The 17,067-nt window shown below is 47.1% G+C and overlaps 1 protein-coding gene across 1 annotated transcript; it reads left to right on the forward strand.

Annotated features, from left to right (window-relative positions):
* Window positions 1-1,085: 1,085 nt before the first annotated feature.
* LOC139056136 (uncharacterized) lies at window positions 1,086-13,197 on the forward strand. Its single transcript, XM_070534041.1, has 3 exons — window positions 1,086-1,259; window positions 5,710-6,011; window positions 12,576-13,197. Exons 1-3 carry the CDS (start codon window positions 1,257-1,259, stop codon window positions 13,066-13,068), a joined length of 798 nt encoding a protein of 265 aa, XP_070390142.1. The 5' UTR covers window positions 1,086-1,256; the 3' UTR covers window positions 13,069-13,197.
* Window positions 13,198-17,067: the final 3,870 nt, after the last annotated feature.

Below are 17,067 nucleotides of genomic sequence, written 5' to 3' on the forward strand. Positions count from 1 at the left end.
GCACAAAGTAAAGTGTCCTTTAAGTTCTTTCTAGTCGGGCCCGCTACGCAATAAGAGGCGGTACAGATTGGTGGTTGTTGGGCCCATGTAATGTGCCGAGAATGCCCCTCCGCTGCACTTTTGTCACGTGTTCAAAAAGAATTAGCGAAAATCATGGCAACCTGCCGTCCGAATTCGCAGCGAAGTGTGTCGTGATGTCGCACGAATAACTGAAGCCGCTTAGCAAGTTGGTGTGCACAGTTTTTCATTGCACGAGGTTCGTCCAAATGTATCAAGTCCCCGGATATGCTTGCTTGCTTTGTTTGCTTTAATATAAAAAAAAAGCGTATACAAGGACTTTTGCTATCAACATGCGCCTAAACATGCTTCCGAACGATTCAGACGGTCCATTCCACTAGCCAATCCAAAGGCGGGTCTAAGCATTTATGGGTCCGAGAGACATTTCCTCCCCGTCTGTCGCCCCCTCCCCTTTCCGAGTTACTACTTGGTTAATGAGTCCCCCTCCACCCTTGAGATGGGGTGTGCGTATCGTTCGTGAGCCTTTGTTGAATGACAGCAGCTGACCCGCCGTGGTTGCTCAGTGGCTATGGTGTTGAGCTGCTGAGCACGAGGTCGCGGGATCGAATCCCGGCCACGGCGGCCGCATTTCGATGGGGGCGAAATGCGAAAACCCCCGTGTACTTAGATTTAGGTGCACGTTAAAGAACCCCAGGTGGTCGAAATTTCCCGAGTCCTCCGCTACGGCGTGCCTCATAATAAGAAAGTGGTTTTGGCACGTAAAACCCCATTAAAAAAAAAGACAGCAGCTGCTCGGCAGAAAGTCCAAGTTGATGACTTCATCGTCTTCGCGGCATGCTGTATAAGCACGAGATGCATGCAAAATATTAACTTCTCTCGCAGTATAAATGACGCACTAGTTATACCCTGTAAGGCGATAGCCGAGAACGAATGTAATTTATTTCTCCTTTTCTTTTTTTCCAAGTAGCATTCTTATGGACCAGAAAACCCTTTAAACCTTGCTTGCTGTGAGTGTCGTATTTCGGCAGCAGTTGAATTTGCGCCTGCCGCGGCGTTGCAGTCGCTAATCGAGTCGTTCGAAAGAAGAAGTGAAGGTGCTCGCGTGCAGCGAACCTCGCGCCTCGCGCATTTGTCTCGCGCACATCCCTTCGCGGTTCTCCTGGGACGCTCTCGGTCGTTCGTCGAGCTCTGCGGGTGCCATCTTCCCTGGGTTAGCAGACAAGGACAACTTGACGGTCATGGTAAGATGCTGCCTTCCGCTGACACTTCGCTCTGTCGATGACCTGCTATAGGAACGCGGGAGCTGAACAGGCATGTTTGTATTTTCAAGAAAATTTGGAGGACGCTTAAGCCTCGCCTGAGTGGAACGCGATAGCATTCGGAGATCCCTGACTGCTTCTCACGCTTCCCGGCAAATACAGCTTATGTAACCGTAACGTTTACAGGACAACGCTAGCGGCGAACGCCATATATGCACGAATGCGGGCTTTCTGGTGGAAACGCGGCCTCTTGCGCGGGCCAATACCGGAGGTAGTCAGCAGCCGCACCAACCGTTCAACGGCAGGGAAAATGGGTTTGTGTTTGAGTCTCCGCGTAACAGAATTATGTTTTCTCGTATGTACAAATTAAAATCCGACGCTATCATGTCTATAGGTTGAGCTTAAGTCGTATTTTACGATTTTTCTTGCGCATTTTACCTGGATAATTCAATTAGTTCAGTAATGCCTCTGCGCCACGCGGAATGCCCTGCGTGGATCGGGATGCGTGGTTCGGGATGATTTTTCTCTCGCGGACAACGCCGCCGACGCCGAGGTTTCTGCGACCCGGGGCCCTCAAAGTTAAAAAATATTAAATCGAGTCATTGGTGAATGTGAACGTGCTGAGTTTGCTACGTATACATTCGCAGACGGCTATCTCGTTGTGGTTTGTCCATAAAGAAAAACGGTGGCGAAATACGCTGAGTAGCTGTTCATCGAAGTTTTCAGAATACAAACCAGGAGATATCTGGAGTTCCTCAGATCGTATAATTGTGGAGCTTAGGGTGTGTGGCGTGCGTCGGCCAGGGCGCGAGGACTTTTTTCTTTTTTTTTTTTGCTCTTCCATGCTTTGAAAACGCTTGCGAATAGCTCTGTATAGCTTAATTGTCTGTATAGGGAAGAAACAGGTCGACAGATGGCTCAGTGATACTCGTTCAATTTAGCACTTCGCCAGCCACCCGAAGAGATTGACAGTAATAACGAACCAGCCTAAACCATACCGTAATAAGCTCTAAGCGAAGAACCCTTGCTGCATGAACCCTTGCGTCCTCGAGAAGTCGTTCGTTTCCTATACAGGATCCTCAAAGCCAATTAGTAATTTTAATGCTACAGCTACGCATATGCTGCTTGCACAGGTATATTTTATGCACTTTAGCGGACAGTGAGGGTCGGCAAGTACGTAATTAACAAAATTGTTCAACAACTTCTTTAATTTCGCGATCGTGGTATATGTTTGTATGAGAAACTTGAATACAATTGTATTCGAGGCCAACTCCTTTGTATGAAATAGTATATAAATCAGTATGAATTAGCTCTAGCATTACGCGCTGCCCGAATGCACTGAGCAAAGGTCTTGGCTTTCACTTCTGCCGAGGAATCTTGTTTGTTGAAGCAACGAAGCAAATGGAGCCATGGGATATGCCATAAATAACGCATGGCGATTTTTGAAGTCCTGTCGGCGTTTTTTCTGTCGAGACAGCGTAAAAGGCGAGGAGGTTTTGGCGGCGGATGTCGATGCATCGGAGACGACGGGTGTGCCTATCATTTTTCCTTGCGGCCCATTCATGACTTCGGTCTTATTATTATTAACCTCACCTGCCCCTCACTCCTCATTTGTAACACGTTAGCGGGCAGTTGGTTTGAAGGCCTGATATAATTTGTATCGCGACTGAACGAGCACGTAGAAACAGATCACAGAGAAGCGCTGTCTCTGTGTGCCTGTTTCTTTCTATAGGTGGTTGTATCATGTTTCGCATATTCCGCGCAAGGTCCTTTCCATGCTCCTGCCTGTTATCACCAACACTCAATCGTCCACAGAATACAGAGTCATTATAACGCTGATTTTTATTATCTTTGTATTTTAACGCGATAGCGTTAAGGAGCCCGTCCCGCGCCGGCGTTGGACGTCGCTTCGGCGAAAAGAATTTTGAACCACATTTCCTAACCACGCGTACCCAACTACTTCTCTACCACCAGAGTTGCTCACGCCTTGTATTTCATTCTTTACAAAGTTATTTCTCGGAATTTTGAGAACGGCAGCCCACAAACAAGTACAATGGAAAGAAACACCAACAGCTAGCGCATGTCCTTTATGTTAGCTCTTCTCAGATTGAAACATTAAAAGTGCGAAATAATAACAGGAGATTGACCCAGGCAAGAGCGCGCGTTTTTACCAGAAAGCTCGTCTTCGTGCACAGCGTTCGCAGCCAGCGTTACCCGGTAAACGTTACGGTTACATAAGCTGCAGTTGCCAGAAAGCATGAAAAGCAGCAAGGGGTCTTTGAATGCTATCGCGCTCCACACTCTTATAGGCGAAGCTTAAGCGTCCTCAATTTTTTTTTTCATAACTCGCTTTTCCGAGCTTTGCGTTGTTGTCATATACTTTCACTTATTGTTCAATTGCCCTTCTCTTTTTTTCTCTTGCATTCACCTTGCGCCTTGTTGTATGTACACTCTTCTTTTCAAGATTGTTCTTTTTATTCATTGTTACTTTTTTACTTGTATTCCCCTGCAGTTTTTTCTTTATTTATCTATGTGTGCGCCAGCACTTAGACCTCGAGCATGGTTGTTCCTGGGCACGGTAAATAAATAAATGATTTATTTATTTATTTATTTATTTATTTATTTATTTATTTTTATCATGGTATATTTTTATTACCTAAGCTCATATTGAAAATACTGACTTGCTCAAGAGGATAGCAAAGGATATATACTATAAGTTGGTTGCATTCTCGTAGCGCATGCGTGCATTTTTTCGAAGCTTGGCACGAGTCAACCGAAACACCGTCTATGTGTCACGGACCTTAACTCCACGCATTTAAAGTCTGGCGTGCTGGTGGCGTCGCGGCCTCGCCTACTGCACCCGAGGTTCTCCACTGTTCATTCGCGTGTTTTACTTCACGAAAGGCGAACTATCCGCTCGCACCGCCAACAACCACAGACTTATTGATGTAACAGAATGACGCAGCTGACGCTTGCGCGTCGCTAGCCACATGTGCGCCGTTGATCCTACCCCGCCCCCTATAAAAAACACGTTCGCTTTTCTCTTCTGTTTATTTCTACAGTTCAAGCGGCTCGAATAACAGCGATATATCGGTCGTTTTCGTCTGCGGCAGAAGAACGGTGCAATATACGGCATTCGTGGTGTTACAAAACAAAACAAAAAAACGCCAGTCTCTTACAGTGAAAAGCGTTAGTGTAGTACAGTTAAGTACCATTCACACTTTGTTCGATCGCGCTTTACTGGCCGGCTAAATACGCGCTAATGTATTCCACAGCTGGCATCTGCATAGCACCGTCAATATGCAGTATACCTGTGGAAGTGGCGCCTGCGTAGGTTCCGTGCGCGCGCAAGTGCACGGTTCAGACTGCATATAGTCATATATATAGTGTGCAGGTGCGGCAGTTGACAGCTTCATTCGTTAACCACAACGGCAGTGATCGGTGGACAAGGGGCGCAGCGGCGATGTCGCCGCCCTTGCCGGCAATCAAACCAGTGGTCTTGTCTTCATCAGCAGAGCGCAGCAACACAGGAAAAGTGCGTGCAACGCGCGTTTAAAAATCGTCACTCGGGTCGCCTCATTCCCGTAACGTTTACACGCAACGTGGCAATAATCTCGCCGATCAGCGCTGGGACTCCTCCACTCTATACCCGCTTCCGGAAAACCCGTCGGCCGGCGTGCTGACCATACGAAGGGTGACGATCGTTCTCGCACCCACAGTTTAAATCCCGCGGTCGCACATATAGCTCTCCTTTACCCCTGAGAGGTTTTCGATTCACGTCACAAGCGAACTTTATAATTTACGATGCCATTTTTCACTCTTTCGTAAATGCGTGTACAGATAGTTTCCCCCTCCTATCCTCTGCTATATGTGTCCTGTCTTGATGGCGTATAACCCCTTCTGATGTTGGCCACCGTTTAGCTCTAGGTGCCAGCATGAAAAAAACTAGACAGTTTCCGTGCGGCCAGCAGCAATATCGTTCCCATCCTTTTCGAAAATCCCGGTCACGGCGGCCGCATTTCGATGGGGGCGAAATGCGAAAACACCCGTGTGCTTAGATTTAGGTGCACGTTAAAGATCCCCAGGTGGTCGAAATTTCCGGAGTCCCCCACTACGGCGTGCCTCATAATCAGAAAGTGGTTTTGGCACGTAAAACCCCAAATATTATTATTATTATTCCTTTTCGTAAAAGAAAGCCCAAGTAAACAACCACTCGCTATTCCGTTCGCACTGCAGGTGCGGCTTCTTCCGTGGATTTCTCAAATCTGCGACGTCCGTGACAGACGCACATGCAACGCGACTCGCGCTCGCCACCCAGTCGCGATCATTTTTTTTTTTTAGCGCATTCCCGCAGAGACCCACACACAAGAGAACGCGCCAGTTCAGAACACTGCACGTCACTTAGCTGCTTGTGTTCATGCACCGCACGCAGCACAAGGCGAAGATCCACTTTTCGGCCGGTGACCGTATTACATTCGGCGGAGACGAAGAAGACGAGGTTCCTCTCACCCAACTGGAAGCCCGCGGTTCCCTATGGAGCGGTCAGGCCTCGGGTTCGCAGTCCGAGGTCACGTTCCAGGGAGGGCGGCGCCCAGCATGGCCGAAATCGAAAACGCAGCCGCGCAGAAGCCATTCCCGCTCTTCGCTGGAGCGGCGGGACGAGGGCCGCCCTTTCCCGAGGCTCCGCAGGCGCTCGAGGAACTCCCGGGCCAACGGCGTCAAGTTCCACCACTGGTGAGAAGAACATCGCTGTCCTATGCCTGCTGTACTATTTTGTCGCAGAAGTACACCGACGAGATTGAAAGAAACGAGAGCATGAAGGGTTCAACTGTGAAGAGAACATGTGCCGGAGTGATGTCTAACGATTCTATTCCACTGCTGTTCTTCTTCGCGCTCGCGATGTGGTCCGCCCGCGTTATCTCCTGGATCGGCTGCACGTGAATGGTGGACGATAGGAAAGGAGTAGAATCGAGTGAAAGAGATTCTTACTTTATACACCGGCCATGGGGGGCTTTGATCAGTGGAAAAGGCAACTCGTCACCATGACGATGTCCACAAATTCTGCGCGCAGTGTTGATAAGATTGATAAGAAAGAGGGCAATAGATACCTTAAATGTGTAATAAAAGAATCAGTAGACTAAATTAAATATGTCCAGAGATCGACCTGTCTATTTATTGCAGTGCGCTGAACAAATATTAGCGTTCAGCGTTTTCTATTCTTATTTTTCAAAAATTTGGCGTTCTTTTTTGGGGGGTCTTTATTTTCACCGTAAAATTACGTTTTTTCCTACTTTTTCTTCTTTCTTTTTTACCTTTTGCCTTTTGGGGGGATTTCGGTGAATATATAGTTCACTAATTTTGCAGACACTGAACTGTGCCGTATCACTACACACCCTGCTCTCAGCGCAGCGGTTGTATCCAATACGCAGAATAGCAGTTTTCGAGAAGTCGACAGCAAGGGCACAACGACTAAGCAACAATTAAATAGAGCGCATTTGATATTCGAGCAAAGAATAGAATGACACTTTATTGGTAACATTATGCAGGCATAGAGCTATGACAAGGTAGATAAGACTTCGAGTTCACATTACCGAACTTGCCTACTGCACCCTCCACAGCGCGAAGTCTGCAAGGACCCTGACCCCTCTGCGTACCCTCCCTCCTCCCCGCTTCATTCGCGGGGAGGAGGGAGGGTACATGTATATGTAGCAGTGACAGGCAAAATGCATGCACAAATTTCTTGGGCATCAAGCTCCTTGTATTGGATCGCATGTCGGCTTGTAGCTAAAAGACGATCGCTGTCTTAGCTCTCTGGCAATTTTGCTTTTCAGTGACCCTTTTCGGTTAAAATCGAATTCCTGAAAAAGGAAAGAAAGAAGAATAGGAGTAACTTTTTTTCGGTTCAACAAATATTAGAAGCCTTCGTATACAGCACGAGCAGTAATCTAGAAGCAGAAAACTAACCCTCTCAGCAGTGAAACGCGGAAAATAGCTGTATTCGTGCCGCTCTAGAAACTGGGGCCGAACTTACAAAGCCCTCAGTTCCTAAGCATTGCTCGTGGTTGGCCGACCAACGTTCCTTGGCTAATAATTTTCGCTATGACTAGTCTATGTTCTCGAGTCGCTCTTGTAGCGATCGTGATGCGTGCTAAAATGCAAGTAAGACTGCAGCTGCACCTGGGGAGCTTCTCTCGACACGCGGGAGCAGAGAAGTCGCTAGGCATCCGCGGAACCGACTTTGTTGCATTTAAAAGAACACCGTGCTACATCAGAGTTGTAATGCGTTAGAATTAGGCGTGTCAAAGTAGGGAAGAAAGTGTAAAGTGTGGGAAGCCGGTATATGGCCACTGACGGTCGTCTGCTCCGGGCCATCGTCAGTTGCACTTCTCTCCTCGAAGAGGCAGAACGTGTGTCCATTGAGTTCCTGAACAACTTTGCAGTGTCGCGAACACACTTTAGATATAGATCCGGGACCTCAAAGAAGTCTGACGTGATGTTAGCGCACTTATCGAACATTTACCACTGAATCTCCACAGAATTTCTTAATCGGACCTTTAACTGTAAAAATAAAAATTACATTTACAACTTGACAATAAAAACAGATAATACATACTGTGAACTTCATAAATTCAGACGTCAAAGCGGGCAACGGCAAATATAGTATTATACACTGCTGTTAAATATGGCACTAATTTGTGAACCTGCATGGCTCGGATCCGCAAAGCTTTTCGCTCGCAAGTGCTCTCTGCAATTCAGTGGCGCAGCCAGAAATGTATATCGGGGGAAGGGGGGGGGGGGCGTCTCTACCGACAACTCCTCCACCTCTCTCTCTCTCTCTCTCTCTCTCTCTCTCTCTATATATATATATATATATATATATATATATATATATATATATATATATATATATATATATATATATATATATGGTGTTTTGTTTAGCTGCACCGAATGTTTGAGATTGCCTATGGTAGATATCACAATTCTAACCCTTGACCTAATTTACTCGATGAGGCAGCCATTACTACTTCCAGAAATCAAAATTTTCACTTGAATAAGTAACGTAAATATGCTACGCTAATTACCTTTTTATTTAATTACTTTACGCCACGTATTTCAACTACGAATTATGGTCGCTGAGTTCGCACGGTGTATCCACTTGCAACGAATTCTCTAGGCAGCACCGGTTCTGAAATATTAATTCAAGGTGTCCGTCGAAATGTATTGGCGTTCAGTTACTTTTGTGCTTCAATGTATAAAGCAGCGGTTTCTTTAAAAAGTTAACTGGAACGTCAATACATTTCGTCGAACACTTCGAAAATTAATATCTCGGAAGTGGCGCTGTCCAGAGAAGTCATTCCACTCTCCTTAAAATTCTATTCCGTTAGTGACTGTTGCACTCGCTTCTCAACATTCCCCGGGTTGTTGAACGGCGCAGCGGCCCCTACCATTCCTATGTTTCTGTTTCTGTGTGGACTTCGAAGCCATTCACCTACCTGCCCTCCCACCTGTTTGTTGTGACGGATTCTTACCTTCCCTGGCCCAGCACCCCATACTTGACATATTTTGCCGTGCGCAAATAAGCGTTCTGTAAGCCTTCCTTTCTTGTCCAGCTTTGACCCGGTTTTTATTCTTAAAGGGCCCCTCACTAGGCCAAACAACAAACTTCGGTTATACGCTGGAAGTGGTTACGTATCCTCTAGGTAGCTTTCTGCCGCAAAAATTTTTCAAATCGGCTCATTGATAGCCGAGATAGAAATATTTCAGTGCCGCAAACCGATGATTTCAGGAGGCGAGCTGCCTCCTGAAGGCGAGCTTTCAGGAGGCGAGCTCCACTGCCAAGCGAGACGCTCTCTCCAATCGCCCCGTCTAGCATCCGCAAGCGAAATTCCTTGCGTTCTCGCATGCCGGACCTCGAGCATCGCGTGACGCATACACCACGGGCCCCGCCTTCTTTGTTTTTGTTTTTTCTCTTTCTCCTCGCTTTTTTGCGGCACGGCGCGCTTCCGCTGACGGCGTCGCGCGCGAGCTGTTGATTGTCTCATTTCGCGCAGCACACAAGTTTCTGCACTCGTTTCCACGAGTGCAGAATATACAATGCATGGTAACGATCATTCCTGCAAAGTATTACACCGCTACGTGCCGCGGAAAGACCTGAAATTTCAAACCGAACGCCATTTTCCCTTCTCCTCGCGGCCGCCACGCTCCATGCCGGAGGATGACGCGTGCTAGTGCACCTACGTACACGTGTTTGTGCTGGGACGTCGCTCGTGGTGACACATGACTTCAAGAATTATTGAAGGCAACATCTGTTATTTGTGCAATATGTTGCTCAAATAGACGAATTAAAGCTTAGAAAAAAAATAAAACACACAAACCGAATGTCTGCGTGCGTTTTACTTCGCACCGCAGCAAGAGAGATGTACTTCCGTTTCGTCTGCTTGTCACCACGTCGTGCAGTCGCGCGCGCAGACACCGAAACGATGTCATTTTCTACCGTGTTTCAGCGCGGGATCATGCGCTGTGATCCGCTTGTCTGCCTCAGTATTCGTGTAGCACTGGCCTACACCGCTAGTCAGGTGTCCTCGTGCACAGCGCGCAAAATCGTGCGCTGCGCGAAACGAGACAATCGCAACAGCTCGCGCGCGATACCGCCAGCGCAAGTGCGCCGTGCCGCAAAAAAGCGAAGTAAAAAATGAAGGCGGGGCCCGTGACATGCGTCATGCGATCCTCGAGGTCCAATATGGGATCAATCGTCACTTACAACGCATACATAGACGAGGGACAAAAACGACGACGAAGACAGCGCTTGTCTTCGTCGTCCTTTTTGTCCCTCGTCGATGCATGCGCTGTAAGTGACTACTGATATTGAATACCAACTAACCCGTACCCAAACCTTGATCCAGTATGGGAGAACGCAGGGAAGGAATTTCGCTTGTGGAGGCTAGACGGGGCGAGTGGAGAGAGCGTCTCGCCTCCTGAAATCATGGGTTCGCGGCACTGAAATATTTGTATGTCGGCTATTAAGGGGCACGATTTGAAAATTTGTTTGCGACAGGAAGCTCCCTACAGAATACGTAACAACTTCCAGCGTATAACCGAAGTTTGCTGTGTGGCCTGCTGAGGGGCCCTTTAATAGTGCGTACAAACTAGCTTGACAGCAAGCGCTTCTCAAGTTTATTAACATGATGAAAGTCAGAGACAGAAGAAAGAAAAAGAAGAAAAATTATGCGGATCCCATGCACTGTGGGAATAGTTGTAAGCGAAGCTTTCTGTGCTGTTTGCCTTGAGTGACGATAATTATCGGTGATATTAACGGCAAATGTTTAATTTCTTCAACGTTTAGTGCAACACGAGAGTTGTGAGTTGACGTTAAACGTTACCGTGCGTGCACCACTGTTGTATGTGTGCGCAGCACACAGAACACACAGGGGGAGGTGTTTGCTTCAGCCGTTGCTGTGCGCCATACTTCATAACCTCTGAGAGGGTTGAGCATATTCATTGCGTCACATGGCACATCGAATCGTTGCAAACTTTAGTTGAATTGTGTGGCTGTACGTGCCAAAACAACAATCGGATTATGAGGTGAGCCGTAGTGGCCGACTCCAGAATAATTGACACCGTGGTGTTCTTTAAAGTGTCCCTAAATCTAAGTGCACGAGCGTTTTCTATTTTGCCCCTGTCGAAACGGGGCTGCCGTGGTTGGGATCAAACTCGCGACCTCAAGCAATGCCGTAGCCGCAAAGCTACCGCGGCAGGTACAAAAGTGTTGATTTGACATGTGACCGCCCCGTAATGTCGCCTAGGCCCTACGGTGTGCTTTAATGCGGCTCTGAGACGCTCGACCGCGCGCGCTGCCCGGCTAGTGTCATGACGCTTTGGTCTATGAACTTGTTGATGCTAGATACTGGCAAGTTCACTGCAATGGAAAGGGAACCATGAAAAGCACATAAAAAGAGGCATGACATATGCTCACGCTGTGGTAGCACCAAACAATGATATGTACTGGATTAAATAAACGAAGCAGCGGGTAATTGCTCGCTGGGACGACCGATAAACATACAGTGTGAGGCAACTTGAGAAATAATGGTATTTAAACGTCCAAGACCTTAGAAAAAGAAAAAGATTCAATCATAGCGGCGGGACATGCCAAGTCGCCCTGGTATGTGTCGAAGTCCGTAGTTATAGCGAAATTATTTTCGAACAGCTCTGATACTTTCTACGCAACACTGGTTGCTTGTGTGCTGTCAAATGCTCCTATGCTGCTGCCTAAAGCTCAGGGCACGATGCGAAAACGCGCTCGAAGCGAAAGGGGAACATTGTGCGCGTACATGGATGCAGGCGCGCAGTCGGTCACCGCGAACCCGTGCGATCGCTGCATTGAGGCCTCATTCTGTTATACTCCATTTAGTTATACGGATAGCCCACTATAAGAACATAGTTCACATAGTTTGCTCACAGCGTTTGCCTACCTTTCACGTAAGAAGCTGGTTCGGGAGACTCCATCGCGGTGACCGCGCGCAATGGCGTTCACGTACGTACGTATTCGGTAAAGAAATAGCGTCTGTAGACCATTCTGTGCTTTCAGTTTGCCCAAGATAATTATTTCGACAGCAAAAAAAATTCTGCAATTATTTGTGAAAATATTTAATCTCTAAATTAAAATTCCGCTTTCAAAATTAGCAACAAGGAGTAACATGCATTTCCTGAGTTGACTTTGAGCACACACTTCTTCGTGGGATACGTATGCTCTTTATTTAACGGGAAGCTATATAGGATGTATTTAGATAACTTCTTAAGCGACGTTGCTGTTTCCGATTTCGCCACTTTGAATAAACTTACACGAAACATAACCTCTTAGATATGGCGAATGCCCTTCCTCGGAGGCCACAAGGGCGCCACAGATATATATCACAATTTGTTTCTTTGCATGCACATGCTACAATGTTGCACCGCCCCCATCCTTTGACGAGTTAAAAGCTTCACCGCGGACAGAATCTATTTTTCGTAATACCTGACGAAAGATTTCGTAAAATCGTAGAACGTGCGAGCCAAAATTGTAAGCTTTACACATGAAGAATTTGGGAAAATTGGCAGGTGTAACAATACCCAACTTCAGGCAGACAGGCGCGAGTTGATTGTTGTCGCACTGCGGCCATTTACTCGTGCCACGGTGTGTTAATCCCCGCAATGTTATGCGCTGGCTAGCTGTTAATTGGGCAAACATGCACTTTTGTTCTCTCTGACAGAAAGGACGCAGTAACGTGTCGTTAAATTACGCCGTTCTTGGTGTCGCAGGACCGCGCTCTGGATCGTTCAGATGACTGCCGTCGTAGTCACGTTCGTTGTGGCAGCGCTGGTCGCTCTGACGTATGTGCTACGGGAAGCCACGCTTAAGGCAAAGGAGGCGCACGATGCCGGTGGCGCCATGGACATCGACGACATCGGCAACGTCACCAACATCACTGCCACGCTGCTCGGGGACCGCTTCGGCGCTGCAGAGTTGGGCAACTCCAGCCTGGAGGAGACTGTGGTGCGCGGCTCTGGCTCCCCCTTCACCGGCAGCGACGAGCCCTCCACGCACGACGGAGGTCCACCCTTGAGGGAAAGAGCTGGCGAACGGCCGATCCCGAAACACCCCTCCAAGACCGTGCGTGGCGCCGGAGCGAAGGGAAAACGCCGCCGTTTGCGCCAGCCCGGCAACGAAGAGAACAAACTACGCCAGGAGAGCGAGGCATCACAGGCACATACCACCGAAAGCGCGGCAGAGAAGACCTCCGTGGAAACTTGAAAAACAGATCCGTGGCTTCCGGCCTTAACGTCAGGATTTAACACCACCCTCCATCAGCCTGACGCGGCTTCAGTGAATGGACGTCGCAGTGGAAGTGACAATAAAGGCCATGTCTGCGGTTTTCTGTACTCTGCTACTCGAAAAAAAAAAAAGCCGTATATGCAGCGCCACAGTAGTAATGTACTTTTGAGCGTTCAAGCCACACCAAGAAATTCTGAAATTTTACCAGTAAACATGGGGTGCGGATTATACGCGAATTTAGACATGCAGTGTGGCTTCGCGGCAGGGGCACTATAACGTAAGACTATTCCAAACTTTCCTATTCTGTTTCTGCGATCGGTCCTCCGCGATTGGTCAAAAACATTTTTGCGCCACCCTCCCTTCACCTGTTTATCACGCGACGTCACGAAAACCGTGATAGCTCCCCGTCTGATATGACGCGTACACAGTGATTATGCATGATTTGACCGAACAAAAGAAAAATAGTTATTTCTGATTCGACACCTTTTCGCCATTAGCCCTCGGCTATTGGTACAAAGTTTTCGGGATGCACCCACTTCCCCTGCCTATCACGCGACGCCACAAAACCGCAAAAACTCGCTGCGTCAAAGTGACGTGTACGCGTTAAAGATGAATTAATATGCCGAACAAAATTGAATCTTTTTCTGAATAGCCGCAGGTTGCCCCGTTCCGAAAGGAATAAAAGATGGCTGCCGCCGATCGCTCAGGCACTCGCTACTCGCACCTGCCGGAGAGCATGGGCTTATTTTCGTACAATAAATCTTTTTGCGTGGCCGTGTAACGTTTTCGAGCACTTTCGGCACGTTTAGAACCTATAATCCTATAACCTATAATCAGACAACCCTGCAGATGACCGCCCGATGCTTGCGTCGGCGGTTACGCAAGTTTGACGTTAGGAGATTGGAATAAAAACATATTGGAATAGTTTTGCGTAATGTGGCCCCAGCTCGCGCAGCTCTGACGTGGAGCCACACCTAAAGCAATGTTCTCTGCCATCTAATCACCCACATGCATTGAAGCTCCCTCTCCCCTATTGCACGGGCGTCCATTGTCCTCTTTTCGGATCGCCATTTTACGTCCTCGCTGCGTTAGCATTCGGCGAATAGTAATCGCGGCGCCGTCGAACCAGAACTCGAATCACGAGAGCTGCGCTCAACGGCAGTCATGGATTATCAGCGCAGTTGTGTGAAGTTGTCGTTGTTGCTTCAAATCATGGCTTGTACCCACGAGGAGGGTTGGCCACACTGGATCGATTGAAACGTACACCCAACAACATACCAAAGAGAGTTAAAGGCGAACATTTAGAACCAGTCAATTTGCAACAGGTAACACAGATTTCGAGAGTACCTATATATATCAACCAAATAAAAAAAATCAAATTAAACTGAAAAAATAAATAATAACAATAAAATAAAATGTCCCACAGTCGGTAGCCTAGCAGGGTAACCTTCGGATGCTTCAATGAACTTGTGCGGAGCACTAATCATCGAACCGTGGTTTGTGCCTAATTGACAGGCACCAAAAGAAAAAATGTTTGGGGTTGTAAGTGCTAAACCTAGTTTACTAGTTGGAAATATGAGGAACACTTAGCGGAAGGAGGAAAATAAGCGGCGACAAGAAAGAAATGTTCAACAGTTTCTATTTCATTATACGAAAAGAGCACAGGTTAGTTAAGGACAAAGCAGATCTGTGAAGGTAAAAATTTAGTCGAGGGACTCTACGGCGGAAACTTGATAACGTCACCTTGCATTGGCGTGAAAGGCATTTGCTCGTGTTCCACCGAAATTTTCGATGTCGAAAATCATCTGAGGAAAGTAAGGATGATTCATTGCAAGTCAACAATAAAAAGCATTTGAATCTAGCTCCTGTTTTAAAAGAGAAATCAGGAAGAACAGTTAAGACCGGTCCACTTAGCGATGACGATGCGAGTGAGTCAGCTGATTCATTTAAAAAGATTCCACTATGTCCGGGGACCCAGACAAAGCGGACTTCAGACAAATTGTCTGGGCTCAGTAGGTGTGACCGATTATTAGAAGTTAAATGTGTACAGATCGAAAGTGTGTCTGTAGCCACTATTACTTGAGGTTGCTATCCTGGTGTTAACAGCGCAAAACACCAGGATGGAAAACCAACAAGTCCAAGCTGCTATTCTTGAGATTTCTGTGGACCCAATTTTCGGATGGCCCGAATTATCGCCAGGAATTCAGCAAGAAATATTGGTGTGTAATCAGCGAGACGGAGAGAAAAAGACCAGTTAAGCTGATTGGAAAAGGTACCCACACCGGCATTCTATAAATTTTGTGATGCGTCCGTTGAAATTATCAAGTGAGACGGAAATTGATTAAGATGATGTTGAAGGAAACCTTCAAGTATGCGGGCAGGAAGAAGTTTTGCGTGTTTTGGAAAAATGTAATCAGAGATCAATTTTATCTTGAACGAATTAGATTTTAGAGAAATCAGGTTTGGTAGACGAACTTGAAGTTTTGATAACAGACCCTGAGCAAAAACAACTTGTGGGTGTTGGTAACGCCGCCAACCTGTTATGAAAAATGATTCTGGAGAATTGATGAAAACGGGTTGCGAATGGGAGAGGGATGCATCATAAAACTTCAGAAAAGTCACGACAATAAGTTGCTTAAATCTGGATTCGAGTGGAATAAGTCCAGACTCCAGATAAACTACATTGTGTTACGTCTCAACACGGCCAGACGTTTGCTAGACGTTTGCCACGAGGCAACTCCCACCCTCCTGAACTAAACGTAACAGCGCAAACATATAAGACGAGCCACAAAAAGAAAGACACGACACACACTGGCGCTGACTAACAACTTCTTTTTTCCTTCCATCGTCGATGCATTTATATACCTAGGCCACATAATCGCGCAGGCGCACAGAATGCATTACTGACGTCAGCCATCTTATCATATACGCAAACGTATGAAATCAAATTCTGATTGGTGCAGGGACAACGATGTGTCACTAATGCAGTTATTTCCTTGTCTTTTTATGTGATAGGCCTCTAAGGCAAGCCGCGCATGTTCATTCTTGCTTTTACCAAGGATAATTGTCCGATCAAGTCGCGCCTCACAATTGCTGCAAGAGTTTATATGCGCAACCAGGTGCGCTCCTTTATCTACATTTTTGTTTACTTTTTGCGCATGTTCCCTGAGTCGCTCATTGACGCAACGCCCTGTCTGGCCAACGCATGTCTTACCACAAGAGAGTGGAATGCCATAAACCACGCCGACAGCGCACGACACGTATGAGGTATCATGCCGGATTTGGCATCCTCCTCTGTTCTCTCCGCAGGTGCGGGAACATAGCTTTGAAAGCTTGTTTGGCGCAGAAATTGCCAAAGGTACGCCATGCCTGCAAGCAACTCTCTTGAGTTGATGGGTCACCTTATGTATATAAGGGACCACCGCAGGCCTACGCGTTTCACGTTCGGCGGCCGGCCTTCTTGTGGTTTTATTTCTCTGGATCAGAGCTTCAACCACTGCGAGAGAACAGAGGAGAGAAGGAGAGAACAGAGGAGGATGCCAAATCCGGCATGATACCTCATACGTGTCGTGCGCTGTCGGCGTGGTTTATGGCATTCCACTCTCTTGTGGTAAGACATACGTTGGCCAGACAGGGCGTTGCGTCAATGAGCGACTCAGGGAACATGCGCAAAAAGTAAACAAAAATGTAGATAAAGGAGCGCACCTGGTTGCGCATATAAACTCTTGCAGCAATTGTGAGGCGCGACTTGATCGGACAATTATCCTTGGTAAAAGCAAGAATGAACATGCGCGGCTTGCCTTAGAGGCCTATCACATAAAAAGACAAGGAAATAACTGCATTAGTGACACATAGTTGTCCCTGCACCAATCAGAATTTGATTTCATACGTTTGCGTATATGATAAGATGGCTGACGCCAGTAATGCATTCTGTGCGCCTGCGCGATTATGTGGCCTAGGTATATAAATGCATCGACG

This window comes from Dermacentor albipictus, chromosome 1, assembly GCF_038994185.2.
Source record: "Dermacentor albipictus isolate Rhodes 1998 colony chromosome 1, USDA_Dalb.pri_finalv2, whole genome shotgun sequence".
Taxonomy (NCBI): Eukaryota; Metazoa; Arthropoda; class Arachnida; order Ixodida; family Ixodidae; genus Dermacentor; species Dermacentor albipictus.